Source organism: Crocuta crocuta, unplaced genomic scaffold, assembly GCF_008692635.1.
Source record: "Crocuta crocuta isolate KB4526 unplaced genomic scaffold, BGI_CrCroc_1.0 scaffold90, whole genome shotgun sequence".
Taxonomy (NCBI): domain Eukaryota; kingdom Metazoa; phylum Chordata; class Mammalia; order Carnivora; family Hyaenidae; genus Crocuta; species Crocuta crocuta.
Window position 1 is genome coordinate 3,268,674 of NW_027527449.1, and position 18,754 is coordinate 3,287,427.

General features: G+C 45.3%; 1 protein-coding gene across 1 annotated transcript in view; it reads left to right on the forward strand.

The window, feature by feature from the left end:
• TENM3 (teneurin transmembrane protein 3) overlaps positions 1 to 18,754 on the forward strand; it is a 449,902-nt gene that overhangs the window by 427,430 nt on the left and 3,718 nt on the right. Inside the window, 5 exon segments of the mRNA XM_077762712.1 lie at positions 2,772 to 2,947; positions 4,184 to 4,419; positions 11,036 to 11,332; positions 14,280 to 15,891; positions 18,514 to 18,644. Of these exon segments, the coding sequence (XP_077618838.1) occupies positions 2,772 to 2,947; positions 4,184 to 4,419; positions 11,036 to 11,332; positions 14,280 to 15,891; positions 18,514 to 18,644 (2,452 nt within the window).

Consider the following 18,754-nt stretch of genomic DNA (forward strand, 5'->3'; position numbering starts at 1 on the left):
CCGGCCACACGTCATGTGCCCTTTGTACCCACGGCTCCCCAGCCTTGTAACCTGCACAGAGAGCTTGTTCAGAACAGCGACGTGACTGCTGAGGCAGGACCTCTGAGCAGCTGTCTGGTGCAAGCACGTGCCCCCCACCCGCACCTTAACGTTGATCTCGCCCCTGCTCCGATGGCACAAATTCCCAGGCTCCGCTGGGAAACGGGGCCACTAAGATCCCAGCTTAACCCTGTGCCACTCTGACTCTGTTACCCACAAAGGTTACTTGTGTCTTCATTTTCCAAAGAACCAAAGGCCGGTAGGTTAGAGTCTGAATGTGTGGCATCCCGCGGTCGGCGGCCATGTGCTCACAACCTGTGATAGGAAATGCCTTCCCAGGGACGCGGAGCGTGTGGGGAGCCAGCGAGAGAGCAGAGGCGAAGGTTGGAGAAATGCTTTCTGCGGGAGGAAGGGACGTTCCCGCTTAGATTGAAGGAGGCTAGAAAGCATCTACCAGCAAAGGGGACAAAAAAGGGCAGGTGAGTGACAGCAGCGAGAACAAATCAGCCAAGTGTCTGCGGGTGCATCATCCATATAAAGCTGTAGTTTGCCTCTTTCCAGCAGGCTCTGTGATTTATAGGAGGGTCATGGATCTGGGGTCCTGGTGCACGGAACCCCCACTATGGCCCAGTCACTGGATGTCGTGAGAGCCTGATCGAGTCACCTGAGCGCATCATCTTTTCATGCTTCCATCTGTAAAATGGGAGTTGGGTGGGCTGCAGGGCTGAATTCTCTCTTATGTAAGAGCATTCAAACAGATGTTCGTTACTTAAAAACGCAGTAGCCAGTGAGAAATACAAAGAGATGCAAGAATTATGTTCGGGTTACGATCAAACCTCAGGCTGGGTTTTGTCAGTAATTCCCTATAAATGAAGCCATGCCTTGTTTGCTTCTTCAAGAGCAATAATTTCTTTTAAGAAAGCAATGACAGCAGTAAGCCATGTTGGATTTCTTTCAGCGATGTCTTCATCAGCTCGGGGCATTTCTGATGGTGGGGAGGGGAAGGAGTCTGCCTTTTTTATCTCAGCTCTGCCTTTTATGGGTCCAAACAATGATTGCACTTAACGGCACATTTTCTTCCTCTTTGCTTCTCCGTGGCTTACTTGTCTCTGCTGAGTACCACTGCAGGCTGCTGGCTAAGTGGCATGGCACATTGTCACATCGGGTCAGTCGTCCCCTCCATGTGACTGATGCTGTCCCCACTGGATTAATGGGATCACCTCATCGTCTCTCTCGCATTCATTCTCCCCCCCTCCCGTCTCTGCCATGGCATTGCCTCTACCTCATCTTCTCTACTTCTCTTACCTAGAATCTTCTTCTTAGTTACCAACCACAGTTTTCAAAGCCTCTTTTTTACCCTCTATAACCCCCTATCCTTTTATTCCAAAGCATCACTTAGGTGCGTTTTTCTACCCCTATTCCCTGTTGCCCATATTTACACCTGTTTTCAGGATCCTCTCCTCCCCTGAGAACTTCTCTCTTCCTCTAGGAAGATTCCATCTCTGCTCTTCTGCATCTGGGCTAATTGTAATTGGGGTGTGGTTCAAATCTCCATGTCAGTTACACCTTTTCTTAACAAATCAGCCTTAGTACCCATCTGACATCCAGGCTTACGTGTGCTGGTATCCCAAGGAGGTTCCTCATTTTCCATCTGGAATTTGCTATTTTTTCTCTTTCTTCAAACCACATTGTCATTTTTGAAATTTTCTCTGGTGCCACCATAAAGTGTAAAGTCACCGAAAAATCAATTCTTTGGTGAAAGGGTGTTTCTACAATGCATATTTATGATTATAGGACAGCTTTTTAATAATATATCCTGGGGCGCCTGGGTGGCTCAGTCCATTAAGCATCTGATTTCGGCTCAGGTCATGATCTTGCAGTCCATGAGTTGAAGCCGTGTCTCGGGCTCTGTGCTGACAGCTCAGAGCCTGGAGCCTGCTTCAGATTCTGTGTCTCCCTCTCTCTCTGCCCCTCCCCTGCTCATGCTCTGTCTCTCTCTCGCTCTTAAAAATAAATAAACACTAAAAAAAATTATTATAATGGTGAGATTTGGACTTAAGTGTAGACAGGGGTGGTGACAATCTGTCTCATCTATGCTGACCCTTGTAGCAAGGGGTGAGTTCTCAAATGCTGACCCTCAGACTTACCATTATAAAGAATGTCAACACTGAGAAATAGGAAAGTTTTTTTTAAAGGCTTTATTCTCTTAATTTGTTGAAGGTGTCTCAAGATACTAAAAGGATATTTTTACATATGCACATATGTACACATGGGTACACATCACTGTTTCACTGAGTTTTTTTTGTATGTTCATATTGCACTGCTGTAGAGAGCATAAGTTAGTAAAACTTTAAAACCGGATATAACGGTGAATTAAATCTACATTATAGAAAATAGGAAGAATACGAAGGCATTTAGTATCGATAAACACCTTCCCTTTGAAACAGCAAATTGGACGTGCAAGAGGATTTTGGTCACACTTCAAAGAATAATATGCTGAGGTAGAGGGTTATTCTGTTTACTCTCGCTCTCACCGGTGAGGTTTTTCTGTGTTAAACAGGCTTTTGATTACTTCAAAGCACGTTTGAAGTCCTTACTCTGCATGGCTCATGCAGAAAGACAAATATTCTTCCAAATTTGTGCAGCTAAAATTGTCGCACTCTGTGTTTACAAGGAAGAAGACCCTGAGGTTTGCTATCTAACACCGAGTCAATGCCTCTTTTCTTTTTTAGCTATGACAGCGAAGGTCGTCTGACAAATGTTACATTTCCAACTGGAGTGGTCACAAGCCTTCATGGAGACATGGACAAGGCTATCACAGTGGACATTGAGTCATCCAGCCGCGAAGAAGACGTCAGCATCACTTCAAATCTGTCTTCAATCGACTCTTTCTACACCATGGTTCAAGGTAAGCACGAAAGCTAAGTTTAAACTGATATCTTAAATGCCACTAACATCCCCATAGAACGTGGCTACCCCATTTGGTAAGATGAGACAGAAAAGGGAAGGTGAAAATATAAACTTCTAGAGGTAAGCTGAAATCATCCATCATCTACAGATAGTGTTTATTTCATGATACGTACATATGTTAGATCGCCCAGTATCTACTCCAACTTCCAAAAACAACTTCATTCCAACTTTTTGCATGTATCCTCAGACCCTTTTTGAGTCACTTTCTAAGCGACCGTCTGCAGTTTTGGGGAGCGGGACCTCTTCATAGGCACGGAGTACAGTCGTTTCAGACAGAGCCCTTTCTGAATCTGCACACCATGTGGCATTTCAGTCCACGTACGATGTGAGCACTGGACATTTGATACCAAATTCTCAGTGCCCGCTTATGTAATATCTGGACCTTATTTTCTTTTTTTTCCATTCATTCTATAGACACATGTATCCAGTATATTCATGATGGAGCCACCCACCATATTCCTTTTTGACATAATCTTGGAAAAGCCTATTTACAATGACAATTGCAGTTGTGAGGTCATAGCTCGAAGAATAATTACTAAATCTGAGTTAAACTTCTTTGACTCATTATTTCTACCAGTTCTCCCAAGTAACCTCTACAGTGATCGAAAATTAATATTGCTTGAATTCCTTCCTTCCCCAAATGGTCCTATACTAGTCAAAAATTTTAAATTGAGGCAGAAGGCTATAAGATGAGAGGCATTTTTATACAAGATACAAGATGGATTCCTTTTTTAGAAGTCTGTTTAGGGGGAATATTACCTTATGTTTTTTATATACAATGTGTAGACCTGAAATCTCTTCAAAAGATCTTTTTTAATACATGATAGATGGGTTTTAAGGGAGCAGAGTCTTCGGACATCCTGGCAGTGACACGCCAGCCTCCTGAGAGAACACAGAGGTGGCTCTTTGCAGAACATTCTCTGCACATCTGTGGAGAAAGATTTTTAAATTCCCCTGAAGTCTGCCTTTAATATTAAGCCAGTTCTGTCACAGCATAAAACGCTAGAAATCAAAGTTATTCTGATATGTTCTAAGAGGACAACATTAAGTACTTTTTATTTCCCTATAAGCGGAGCTCAGTCAACATTTGAGAAATGTGGAGCCCTTCTCACCGCACAACCAGCCACGTTCAGTCCAGATTCACAGTTCGTGTTTTCCGCTCCTTGTGCTTCAGATCAGTTACGCAACAGCTACCAGATTGGGTACGACGGCTCGCTTCGGATCCTCTACGCCAGTGGCCTGGACTCACACTACCAGACCGAGCCGCACGTCCTGGCCGGCACGGCGAATCCTACAGTTGCCAAGAGAAACATGAGTCTTCCTGGGGAAAACGGGCAAAATTTGGTGGAGTGGAGGTTCCGAAAAGAGCAAGCCCAAGGAAAAGTCAACGTCTTTGGCCGGAAGCTCAGGGTAAGCTGGTGTTGGAGGGCAGGTGGGAGGGGGGATGAGCTATCCCTGTGGAGGACTCTAGCGTGGTGCACAATCCAGTGTGGCCCTCGGCACAGCGCCTTCCTCCAGAGGATAAGGTCTCTCCAGCCGTTGAGCCATTAGATCATACGTAGTAACAGCCGGCTCCTTGAACAAAGCTTTTTTTCCTCAATATATCTGTGATTAAAAATCACTTCTTCCCTGGGGCGCCTGGATGGCTCAGTCAGGTGAGCATCTAGCTGTTGATTTCGGCTCAGGTCATGATCTCACGGTTCACGGGTTTGAGCCCCACATAGGGCTCTGTGCCGAAAGTGGAGAGATCTACTTGGGATTCTCCCTCCTCTCTCTCTGTCTGTTCCTCCCCCAGTTGTGCGCTTTCTCTCTCTCTCCCTCAAAATAAAGAAACCTAAAAATAAAAAAAAAAAAATCAGGTTTTTCCTAAGAAACCAGGAAATGCGTGGAGGACAGTCCCAACCATTGTTTTATTAATATTATTTTAATAATCTTAGACTTTTCCTTTATGCACTCAGTTAGGAGTGATGGCTCTCTAATGTGGGGATGAGGGTAAGTGTTGGTGTAAAGTGAAAGTTTTCCCCGATCATAAATATGTACATTGAAAGAAATGGGCTTGGGGCGCCTGGGTGGTTCAGTCAGTTAAGCGTCTGACTTCGGCTCAGGTCACAGTCTCACAGTTCATGGGCTCGAGCCCCACGTCGGGCTGTGTGCTGACAGCCAGCTCAGAGCCTGGAGCCTACTTCTGTGTCTCCCTCTCTCTCTGCCCCTCCCTTGCTCATGCTGTCTCTCTCTGTCTCTCAGAAATAAACGTTGAAAAGAAAAGAAAAGAAAGAGATGGGCTGGCAATTGAAAGGTGGATCCTTGCTATGTATTCTCAATATCTTTAAAGTATAGTTTGGATGCATGGGAGAGGATCAATGGCAGAACCTAACAGCTGCCTCCTCACTATTGATTTGTATTGTTTTTATGAGAAATGCAGTGATACTTCTGATTATGCTAATGTAATTGATCTTTGCAGAATCTTCTCTGTGTTGCCTTGTTGGGTGTTGTTGTTTTCCTCCTCTCACATCATGGGCCAAATATAACTAGAAAGCAGGCTGTGATTTATGACAGCTATTTGGTAGACACAACACAGATTAGGCACTAAAACACAAGTTATAAGGAACCGCCTTCAGACCACTATAAACAGAACCTGATTCATCCTTTCTATTAGCAAACAGATTTTAGTTGAGTAGATAAATGTAGATAACTATTCCTAAAATTACCTCCCCTTGCCATTTAGAAAAAAAAAAAAACGTGCTTAAAAACTCAAGGAGAGAGTGGGGCACCTGAGTGGCTCAGTCGGTTAAGCATCTGACTTCGGCTTAGGTCATGATCTCATGGTTTGTGAGTTCGAGCCCTGCGTCGGGCTTTTTGCTGACAGCTTGGAGCCCGGAGCCTGCTTTGGATTCTGTGTCTCCCTCTCTTTCTGCCCCTCCCCTGCTCTTGCTCTGTCTTTCTCTCTCAGAAATAAATAAATTTTAAGAATTTAAAAAAAAAAAAAGAAAGAAAGCCATTCAGCACCCTGGTTAGGAACACAGAACACAGGAGGAAAGAAAGAGTATGGGAAATACTTTGCCCAGAAACTGACCACGTAACGTGTTGCCTTCTCTTCTCTGAGACAAGCTATGTCTAAGTGTATCCTCTGTTTCTTTGTAACATGGCTTTTCTGGGCATGAAAAGAAATTTTGGAAGAGTAGAGGAAATCCTGTCTTCTGTCTCTGGGTCTCTGCCTGATTCACAATGAAGCAAATACTTTCTCTGGGGGAAGAAAAGAGAGTGCACGCAGGCACGAGTGTTAGTTTCTTCTAAATAGCGGAACCACGATGCCTTGGCAAGAGATTCCGGAGAATACGTTATTTAGAGTGGCCTGTTCAGTCACCCTGGAAGCAGATTTCCAGCTGATACGTGTGATTGCTCTCATAGAGCCAATGCCGAGATCACAAGGGAGGGTTTCTTACTTTCAAGATAAGATTGGATGTGCCAGCTCTGACTGCTAATTCCGTTCATCTGTGGTTCTAAGGGAGAAATTCTGGGGAGAAAGTGATGATATGAAAATCTGGTTTAAGCACTGGACCTGGAGTCTGCCCAAACAGGGAAAAGAGAAAAGAATCAAAGGTCGTCACAGCACACTGAATCAGCCTGGAAAGCGACCCATCTATATCCCACACTTTCCTGAAGCAGAGGACATCTCTCTTACCTTCCATTATCTCCTAGCAGAAACTTCCATTCGTTTTATAAGGTATATGCCTGCATTCAACCAAGTGCCTGACACAGAGTGGGCGCTCAAATATTTATTCCATGAATGAATGAGGGAAAAAGCCAGCCTTATAATATAGATTATTTCTCTGCATCCACATCTAAGAGAGAATCTGTATGAATAACACATCCTTGCAAATGTTTGACTGCTATAAACAAACCTAACTCTGAGTAGACTGCATAGATATAATGGATAGAACACCAGATATTATAGTTTTAAAAGTTTTTTTTAAAAAGGAGTTGAAAAGGAAAATAAACCAGCAACATGGAAAGCATTTTCTGTGAAACATGCGTTAAGGGGAAAGGGAAATACAGTAGGAAATAACAAGCAAATGAGGTCGAGAGATGTGGAAAAGCAGTGCAAAATATGATCAGACATTTCCATGACTTGCTTGCTTTTTTAACTTGCTTGCTCAGTTTAAAAAAAAAAAAAAAAAACACAGGTATAAAAATCGGTTGTCTTTCTCATATCACGTTTGGTAAATATTCCCAGCCTTTTGTCAGTGCTGGACACTGGAAGCAGCCTTTAATCTGTTACAAAAAACTGCTATGGCCTTCTGAAAAGAAAATCCGTCTTCTAAACTGGCCCAGAATTCAGATGCTTAAAGGGCAAGAATTGGTGAATCGTTTCAGAAAGAAATCCTCAAAATTTGAAAGCCAAAACTGTGTTTAAAATATGATCGCGTACTTAAATCTTACTCTGCGAGTCACATTCGCGTGATGTGCTGTTTCTCACTTGAAGCTGAGGGGCGCAGCCTACGACCGGGTTGTACAGTGCAGTTAGCACTTGCTGACATGCGGAGAGACACGCAAAACAATCTGCAGCCAGTTGACGTTCCAGCAGGGATACAAGGGAGCCGTGACGTTGTCACCAAATATCCTCAGTAATGAGCCAGCCCTCCCTCGCTTCTCTCCATAACATTCCAGCTCCGTGAATATAATCCGATTGTGCTGTATGTCTTTAAACACACAGACATGGTGTCACGTCTTTACGCCTTAGTTTTCCAAGCATTCTACAGGGAAGATGGTAACTTCCCCCCGTGCCAATTTCAAAGGGACGCTGTGATTCATTACAGTCATGCTGGACGTGATCTTTGAAAATGGGGGATTTTCCATGCTTGCTTGAAAGCAACGCTATAGATCACAAAGGACTTCATGGGATCTCTTATCCAAACACAACATTTGGATTCATTTTTATGTAGCTGGAGGGATAGTGATGATCTAAGGGTTTTCATCTTAGATGAACTATTCCATTTAAACTGATATTTTTTATTTTAAAACTTTATTAGAAGGCCACTGGGGCATGGAACAACACCGGTCATTTATGATTGTCAAAAGAAAAGAAAAAAAAAAAGTGGGAAGTTGCCATAATTTCAAAAAGGTATAGTTAAAGCAGGACCATGTCCTAGGATGGAAATGTCTCTTGACCACTGCCTGTTGTTTAGCCTACTGTGTATGGAAAGGATAGAGAAAACAAAAGATCTGTTAGTATCTTCTGAAGTTTTGCCTACTGAATAATACTGACTGGTGCCTGGAAACAGTAAGGGTGGCTGAAACCTTGGCGCCTGCTGGGAATGTTGGGAAAAACACAGCCCCTTCTGATCTTTCCCCCCGTTGCTTCAGTTAGAGGACACGAGGAAGGCGTTGCAGATGCAGCGTTCGTCTGGACAAGGAAGATTTAAACTTGTACCCAGATGTTGGGTCTCGCAGTGCTTCTAGACGTTTCCATATGGTGACGTGTTTGGTACGGTGGCGCACACAATGGCTATCCTAGTGACACCCCTCGCCTGTCACCTGGGTGCTTTGGTGCTGCGTAGCCATATCCGCTAACCGGAGAAGTGAGCGAGGCACCACCTGGCACCGCATCAGGGTGCGGGCGGGGAAAAGGAGGGCTCCAGGCCTCCCCCTGCCTGGCTCCTTCTGGTGCCTGCGCCCTCCGAGCAGGCCTGCCGTCCAGATTGCCGATGCTCTAACCAGAAGCAGCGCTGCAGAGATGCAGGGCGGTTAAGGCAGGCAGTGAAGAAATGGAATACAAATGGAACCGAATACAAAGTAAAATACAAACGGGGTGGTCCTGTGGGCAGCGGGTCCGTGGAAACTACTCAGTTGGGCTCACAGCCTGGGAGAATCCAAGAAAGGAGAAGAGGAGGCAAATCAAAACATTCGGCGTTTTGTTTTGGGTTTTTTTATTTCTTTTAAATCACAATCAGAAATATGAGAACCATAGGAAACCATTTAAATTGTGCAAAATCTCTTCCCAAGGCATCAAAAAATATAAGCTGAAGGCTGGATTCTGCCGGTTCGGTATTGAGTTAATTTGATCACAAATCAAATCCTCCTACAGGCTTTAAAATATATATTTGTTAATATTAGCTAGCAGCTTCTTTCTAAAGTCCACAAAGCATTCTGCAAACGTAAATATTTCGCAGAATTCACGGGAGGCGAGGATGAGCATGCAGACATTTCCACGTTGGAGAGTAGAATCAAATCAGAGTCGCTGACTGAGCCTCAAGCGTCTTGTGCAAGCGCTCGACAGATGGACAGACAGCTTCAAAGAGGCGAGAGCCCAGAGTTATGCAGACTCTGGACCCTGGTTCTTCTCCCTGGCACACCCACACACACACGCACCTCACACACCAGTTGCTGCTAAGGCACAGCCGGCCTTTTCCCCACCACAGCCAGATCTGCAAGGATCGAACTGGAAGATGAACATGTCCTGATTTCCGTCGGGGGCTCTACCCTGCTCGTTGCCTGTGACTCGCCTGTCTGGGTGCTTTGGTGCCCCCAACATCACTTCCCCTATAAACCATGAACTTACTAGTTTATGTCTTTACTTCTCTACGCTTACCTTTCCATGGACGTTACAATACTCCCCTCGGACCACTGATTGGAACATTTTAAGCCTAAAGAGTATTTTTTCATGGGGCTTGAATGTCGATGATAGACTGCTCAAATTAGGTTTAGCCCAGATTTTACATAAATATGCACGTACATTACATAGGTACATACACAGCTATATTCACATATATTGCAAGTGTGAATGTGGAGTGCATATATATGTGCGTAGGTGTGTATAACCGATCAGCGGCAGCTGTCTGTCTTAAAAGTTCTAGCTTAAGACATTCCCGTGGAAGATTAAGATTTTCCCATTTAATTTTTAACAATCCAAAAGTCAATGCACATTTTGGTATGTACAAGCTGTCACCACCCCAAAGCTTCTATCTTGCTATTGAAAGTCCACTCTTGGGGGGGGTCCTCAGTATGTGGCAGACCATTCTTAGAGTTTAAATTTTTTTTAATATTTATTTTCGAGAGAGCGCACAAGCAGGGGAGGGACAGAGAGAGAGGGAGACACAGAATCTGAAGCAGGCTCCAGGTTTCAAGCCGTCAGCACAGAGCTCGATGCGGGGCTCAAGCTCATGAACGTGAGATCATGACCTGAGCTGAAGTTGGATGCTTAACCAGCTGAGCCACCCCGTGCCCCATTAAAGTAGAGTTTAACCAAGGCCACGTTTCCATTGCCGGAACGAATGCTGGTTTGTGGGTGCCTTGGATCACAGACTGTAAGAGACGTGGCACAGAGCCACACAGACACCCTCTTACAACAACACGGTGCTGGATTTGTAAACTTACCACAGGACTCAGACCACATAGATGTGGGAGCAAAGCATCTGAAGTCCCTGCCAGTTAACCAGATGTTATCAAAGGAAAAGGCATTCTAAAAACTTGTGACATTTCAGCACTGGGCCAAAAGCAATGATCATGTTTGTAACCTCCTGCTATTTAAACTCATTAATAATTTACAGTAACATGGGCTCCAACTTCTACTGAACTGTTCTTCAAAGGGCCGGAGTCACATTTACCACTTTTATTTAATGTAGCCGTGATTCATCTCCTAAGCAATTATTTTCCCGTATCTTCTGGAGGGAGGGGCATTGAGTAATTTACAGAGAGGTCATGTTTACCACCTTCATAGCTTCTGAGCAGACTTTAAAGCAAATACATTTTGGTATTTTGTTCTTATCAGTTGCTTAAGTTTACAACATTTAATTGAAAAGGTTTTGAACAAACGCCAGGCTGTCTTTCTGCTTAATGAAACCTCTTAAAAGAGCTGTTAATCTACTGCCTTGCACTTGTACCCAAGAAGTTGCTAAATTAATTTACTGACAGAAGAGAATCAATCATCATAAATGTGTTTAAACAATAGCAGGGACTCTGAAGAGTAATAAGGGGCTGGCGTTGGGCTAGCACGATTTATGTTATCACGCTGTTTGTGTTGTAACAGGTTAATGGCAGAAACCTCCTTTCCGTTGACTTTGATCGAACAACAAAGACAGAAAAGATCTACGACGACCACCGCAAATTCCTGCTGAGGATCGCCTACGACACGTCAGGGCACCCAACTCTCTGGCTGCCCAGCAGCAAACTGATAGCCGTAAATGTCACCTATTCATCCACCGGTCAAATCGCCAGCGTCCAGCGGGGCACCACTAGCGAGAAAGTAGATTATGACAGCCAGGGGAGGATTGTATCCCGAGTCTTTGCTGACGGCAAAACGTGGAGTTACACCTACTTAGAAAAGGTATGCCTGCGCCGCGAGGGTCAGAAGAGGGAAGTGATGATGAGTATTTTTCAGCGATCACCCGGGGCTCTGTGGGCAAGAAAAACAGTGGCGTGGGACCGAGCTCCATTTATTATTCTAAGTATCAATATATAAGTCACCATGGGACCGCGGTGATGAATTTCTGCATTAGCAAAGTACTTTTTCCTTAGTTAAGTTCTACTACCTGAGACCCTTTTAAGTGATTGATGCCGCAAACAAACACGCAATCACACTGTCCACCTGCCAAGTTTATACGTCGGCAACATCCACAAATTAGACCTTGAGCATGGAAGTCGTTTGTAAATAATCTCCTCGCTGCCTCTTTCATTTAAGAAAGAGCCTTACATTAGCACAGTTGAAGCTGTCGGTTTTGTGTTGTTGCTGGCAACACTTCAACATAACTAGAAAAGGCACGTAGGTCCTGTTTATGCACTATTAACCAAGAGAGGCTATTTTATGGAAAGCCACGTCTCAGGGACTCTGTGGCATCCCTCCCATGTTCTGCACGGGAAAGGGGTAAGCATCCTGCCTTCAGGTGTTTGCCCATTCGTAAGCACTGGCACACCACCAAAAAGGTTACCCACGTGCAGGATGCTAAGTCGCACTCTGAGAGGTGTGAGCACAGGGACTGTGGTCCGGAGAGATGAAAGCGGAAGAAATAGAACAGGGAACCAGCCACCTCCCTGCAATTCCCTTCTTAAAAAACATAACCCATCAAAGAGCGCGTTCATGGAGGGTTTCATTTGCCTTGGAGATGAACGTTGGTGCCAGGAAACGGTCCCATTTTGCGTTCCAATGCCTGTCACGCCTCCGAGCGTGCAGCAGCCCAAGTTACAAGCTCAGCTCTCTATGGTGACCACCTCCGGCCTGACGTGGGTCACACACAGTAACCTGTCACCCGAAACTCACGCCCGTGTCCTCTCGTGCTCACATCACGTGGTCTTGTTCACTGGAGGTGCTCTCCTCAGTCTAACCCTAACCCTGCTGCAGGGGAGTCATCCCTTCTACTTGTAGACAGCGAGGGGTCCACACTGCCCGTCCAGGGAGCCAGTGTCAGCTGCAGGTTCGGCACTGGACGCCTCCCAGCGTGGAAGGCTTCCAGCCAGGACCCTACTTGCCAGTCTGTTCTCCCGCAGCCTGCTTACCTGCTCTTCTTCTAAGAGACTCCCCCTTGAGACAAGGGCCCATGCCCACTAGATGACAGGTTTCCCTCCACACTAATTGTCACACTCGTTAGCTACTCGACCGGTGATCTGTTGGGAGACCCGGAGTAAGCCCCACTACCCAGGGAGCAGATCCCCAGGCCTGGAAAACCCGTCACCCTCCAACCTAACAAACCCCAAGACGGCTTCCTCCTGAAGAAATTGGGAATGGATCCCCATTTCATATCCTGGAACGCTTTTCCCAATTAAGTACATTACAGAGAAGCGTAACAGAAACACCCAGACCTTGAGAATGATAGTAATGATCGTAAATGTCGCTGAAAAATGTTTCAAAGGAGACAAGGAGCAGGTCATTGATAAGAGCCACTGCCATGAAATGATAGGAGCAGTAACTGAGATCACATTCTCCTTATCAGTGGGGATCCAAAAAGCCAACACGTGCTTTCCTCCTCTCTTGCAGTCCCTAAGTTCCACCCAGACCTTTTCCATTTCCTTGCAAGGACAGGCGCACTAGGCCAAAACTTACTCACAGAAAGACAGGTAATATGTGATTAGCTACCATCAGATGGGATTTTAAATGACCACACAGCTAGGTACTAAATCTATGACTTTAGCAGCAATCCAAGCCTTCCTTAGCACAAGGCAGACTGTCGGGAATAGTCCTCAAGACAGTGGACAGTAAAGAGAAAGAGAACGAGCCTTGGACAAGGGATCACGTGTCCCTCTCTGGCAAGGGCTGAGCGGAAGTCCCCGGAGAGCTCCTAACACGCACAAACCCATAGATCTGCCGTCATTCCGTTTGGCCTCACGGGATTTGGCGGCAGCTTCCTCGAAGGAGAGAATCGCCCAGGCTCTGCATGACTACTGAGCTCTACTGTTTACTCCTGAGCCTCAGCGTTGAGCTTCTCCCAGGCAGGCCTAGGAAACGATTGCCTTTTGTCTTTCTGCAGATGAGCAGAGCTCACTTTAATTTCTGTATCTATTCACTCCCTCATTTAGCACCCAAGTAGAATGTAGCCCAGAAGCCGTTCTTACAGCACCTGGGATTCAAATCAGACTCGATACTCACAAAAGGAAATTTTAAAATGCAGGTTTCATTGTCACTCCAGATGACAGGCAAGAATTTGCACACAAACAGAAACCATATCTGGACCCCTATCATGCCTCTCATTCACCATGTGAGTTAGTGGAGTTTGTTGACGTTGATGCTTTCTACACACATTATCCATTTGGGGCTAATTTTAGGTCTCTTCTTCATAAAGTAATATTTTGAATGCTTTGTTCCTCCCCCAGATGCACTGGAAATTAAGACATGATTTGAGTGGCTCTTCAATCAAATGAGGGGGAAAAGCCACCTTACTAAATAATTGCTAATTATGAATAGGCTCACATCTCCCATATGCTGTTTTCTCCTTGAAATATTGTCTTTAAAGCAGCTTTGCGCGTGCCTGTATTATGACTTCTCCAAATCCATCGACAATCTGCCGCTTGGCTGTGAGTGCCTGGAAAAAGAATGGTACAATCGTGACAAGTGGCACATTATGAATCTTGAGCCACTAATTGCAGAACCCCTCACAATTAAGCATCCAGGCAAATTAGGCAGGGGATCGTTAACAACGTGTAAGGTCAAGGATAACTCAATTAAAATGAAAATCATTCATTTACTCCAGTGGGATGTTTGTGTATATGCGGTCACGGAATCTGCTTTTGCTCCCCCCCCCCTTCACAAAAATATTGAGTAACGGGATGTTCTGTCATTGCAGTCCATGGTCCTCCTGCTTCACAGCCAGAGGCAGTACATCTTCGAATATGACATGTGGGACCGGCTGTCGGCCATCACCATGCCCAGCGTGGCCCGCCACACCATGCAGACCATCCGGTCCATTGGCTACTACCGCAACATATACAACCCCCCGGAAAGCAACGCTTCCGTCATCACAGACTACAACGAGGAAGGTCTCCTTCTGCAAACGGCCTTCTTGGGTACAAGCCGGAGGGTCTTGTTCAAGTACAGAAGGCAGACCCGGCTCTCGGAAATTTTATACGATAGCACGAGGGTCAGCTTTACCTACGATGAAACTGCGGGCGTCCTGAAAACCGTAAACCTCCAGAGCGATGGTTTTATTTGCACCATTAGATACCGGCAGATTGGTCCCCTGATTGACAGGCAGATTTTCCGCTTTAGTGAGGATGGAATGGTAAATGCGAGATTTGACTACAGCTATGACAACAGCTTTCGAGTGACCAGCATGCAGGGTGTCATCAACGAGACGCCACTGCCCATTGACCTCTATCAGTTTGATGACATTTCTGGCAAAGTTGAACAGTTTGGAAAATTTGGAGTTATATATTACGACATTAACCAGATCATCTCCACAGCCGTAATGACGTACACAAAGCACTTTGATGCTCACGGCCGCATCAAGGAAATTCAGTATGAGATCTTCAGGTCGCTCATGTACTGGATTACAATTCAATACGATAACATGGGTCGGGTAACCAAAAGAGAGATTAAAATAGGGCCCTTTGCCAACACGACCAAATACGCTTACGAATATGACGTTGATGGGCAGCTCCAGACGGTTTACCTGAATGAGAAGATCATGTGGCGTTACAACTATGACCTGAACGGAAACCTCCACCTGCTGAACCCGAGTAGCAGCGCGCGTCTGACCCCCCTTCGCTATGACCTGCGAGACCGAATCACTCGACTAGGGGATGTTCAGTATCGGCTGGATGAAGACGGCTTCCTGCGTCAAAGAGGCACAGAGATCTTCGAGTACAGCTCCAAGGGGCTTCTGACTCGAGTTTATAGCAAAGGCAGTGGCTGGACAGTGATCTATCGTTACGACGGCCTGGGCAGGCGGGTGTCGAGCAAAACCAGCCTCGGACAGCACCTGCAGTTTTTTTACGCTGACTTAACCTACCCCACAAGGATTACTCATGTCTACAACCATTCCAGTTCAGAAATTACCTCTCTCTATTATGATCTCCAAGGACACCTTTTTGCCATGGAAATCAGCAGCGGGGATGAATTCTACATCGCGTCGGATAACACGGGGACACCGTTGGCTGTGTTCAGTAGCAATGGGCTTATGCTGAAACAGATTCAGTATACTGCCTATGGTGAAATCTACTTTGATTCCAATATTGACTTTCAGCTGGTAATTGGATTTCATGGTGGCTTATATGACCCACTCACAAAATTAATCCACTTTGGAGAAAGAGATTATGATATTTTGGCAGGACGATGGACGACGCCGGACATAGAAATCTGGAAGAGAATTGGGAAGGACCCAGCTCCTTTTAACCTCTACATGTTTAGGAATAACAACCCTGCAAGCAAAATCCATGATGTGAAAGATTACATCACAGGTAAGCATTTTTTTTTTTCCTTTCCAAGTGCCGAGTAACTTTAATCCTTACATGAATACGCAAAGCAACTGGAGTTTCTCTCTCGGACCTTACATTTTACTCGCGCAAAATCAAACGCCTGACCTTTTAAATGTATTTGTTTCTCTATAGTTCCTTAGAAGCAAAAGGGAAAGGCAAACTGAGACACGCTTTGTCACTTCCTAGTCTGTCTACAGTGCCCGAGGCCACAATTTTCTGAAATGCTGCTGAAGGAAGGGAGATGATACGGGGGCATGGAAAACAGGGTGAACTTGGAGTCCCCAAGTCAGAGTTCCAGTTCCAACCCGTGTCTGTAAAGTGGTGTGGCTTTATAGACAAGTCACGTCATTTGTAAAGTCTGTTCCCTTAACTGTGAACTGGGGAAAATAATGCCTACCTTGTGGTAGAAGATCTAACAAAATGGACGCTTTTCTGCTGCAAACAGTAACTACTCTGCAAACGTACCATGCTGATTTTCCTCTTAACACACGTGTGAAGCTCTAATGGAGGAAGCGAGGTGACACACAGCACAGAGTGCCTCACCATGTCCCCCTCCACCACCACCACCTCAGGACAATAAAGGAACAGCTTCTCCCACCACTTGCTTAGCCAGCAGGTCCTGTTTCCGTCCTCACTACGGCCTTTGTGCCATTTGGTACAGCTCCTGCCTGGTGGCAAGATTGGCACTCATTGTTATGCCAACGTGGGGATACTGAGATCTTTCCAAGCTGAGCGCGTGACCCAGTTGAAAACCTCTGTTCCTACTTCTGTCCCCACAAAGCCACCAGGATGAGAGAGACCAGGGCTTTGCAAGCACCACTCTGGCTCCCCCTTCCTCCCCTGAATTACGCGACCATAATCAACCTCCCTGCTGCACTTATGTTTCCTGGAAGAAGCTTCTTTCCTGTTTCCTCTTTTTGTTTTCCGTTCGGCTTAAGGCTTTCTGTTTTGGCTTGTGTTAGATGCTTCTCCAGGCTGGCTCTTTTCTTGCTCAACATTGGAGGCATGCTGAGATGCCTATTTTCTCAGTTCTCGGTACAGCTCTCAAAATGCTGCCCTCTGTTCATTTCACATCTGCCTCCTGCAAGCTTGCCATAGCTCTCCTCCGCGTGAACCAGCTGAAGCTCCCTTCCTTCAGAATCCTGATTCAGCAACACCCTCATGGTATTCTCCAGGTGTCTGTGTACACATGTGCATCCGAGTCCCCACTATGTGGGCAATAGTTTTCAGTACTTAAGGCCCTGTGTTTTTTGGTGGGTTTTGTTTGTTTTGTTTTACTGTTACACAGACATCATTCATAGTAGGAGAAACTTTGCCCCTGACACTACCATTCAGGAGAATTTTCTCCAAAACATAAGATCCCTTGTAATCTTATACACACTCGTTCTCTCTCACACACGAATTCTCTCTCACACACACACAGCGTCACTTTCTATTCTACATGATCAACTTGGGATTTCTCTCTACCACCACCCCTCCTAAAAGAGGGAGAAACCCACTGGTTTGATAGCCACGTGATGCTTGGACAGAGGGTCTGCCAGCCTGGTGATGAGGTGAGAGTTTGTGCCCCAGAGAAGGAAAGAGGAAAGCAGGTGGCTCTCCATCATCCTGACAAGCAGTTTACCACAGGTTGTGGAGGAGGTGTTGACAGGGGCCCGCTGAAACGCCGGAAAGCCCGCAGCTCCTGAATTCATCCTCTCCTAGCAACGTGGACTACAGGGAATGCCGTACCAGCATTTTCTGAAAAACATCAAAAGAGAGATGGAATAGCATAAAATATATTAGGTGAAATGCAATTTCAAATTTTCCAGCAATGTGCTTAATATATAAAATAATCTACACCCAACTGTACTCATAAAGCTGCAAGCCTGCTGAGTAGTTCTGTAACATTATAACCTCCAGAATAGAATAAAAGCCTGATTCTGAGCTTAATGGCTTTTGGGGTCACATGGAAATATTTTAAAATACCGTTTTAAAGGTTTCCAGGTTCTCTCCCCAAAAAAGTTCGCCCCCACCTATGCACGGTGAGCCTTTGAAGTCATAGCTGATGGTAATCAAACTTGTGTGCCCTTGGCCCGTTCTGCCAGCCTTCAGCATTCATCTTTGATTAAGAATCAACTCTCGATTTTAATTCTCTCAATTTAGGGGTTTTATTAATAGAAAATGGGTTGTGGAAGCTGCATATCCTTGGGCAGTCGCTTTTGAAAGCCCTTAACACACAACTTCTTGTTAAGACCAGTCTTTGCTAAGCACAGAATCCCTTTGTTTACCTCATCTGTGTCTCTTTTGTGCTGCTGTGCATTGTTACTACCCTTTGTTACCACTTATTACCCACACAGGATGCGACTTCGCACTTGTGACAGTTTATCTAGTCTCCTTGAGCACCTAGTAGACTGTGTTTTCTGTAGCCCTGGCCACGGTTTCATTACCGAGGCTATTGTCTTCGTGCCTAAAAATAGAGGGTGGGTTTTGAATTGTAAGATGAAGGCAAATGTGTCAGTTATTGCTGGTGAAGTTGGGTGTGTTTTCTTTTTAAGGTAAGGATTTACATGTACGAAAGCACAGAATAACTAATACCTTTCCTGCGGAACATTCTTCTCCTAGATGTTAACAGCTGGCTGGTGACATTTGGCTTCCATCTGCACAATGCTATTCCTGGATTCCCCGTTCCCAAATTTGATTTGACGGAGCCTTCTTACGAACTTGTGAAGAGTCAGCAGTGGGATGATGTGCCGGTAAGAAACAAAAAGCAAAACTATGAAAAGGGGGAGAGATGGCTTATCTGCATCTTATTGCCCCCTTTAATCAGACTCCCCTTGTCAAAGTGCACCAAAGACACTACTTT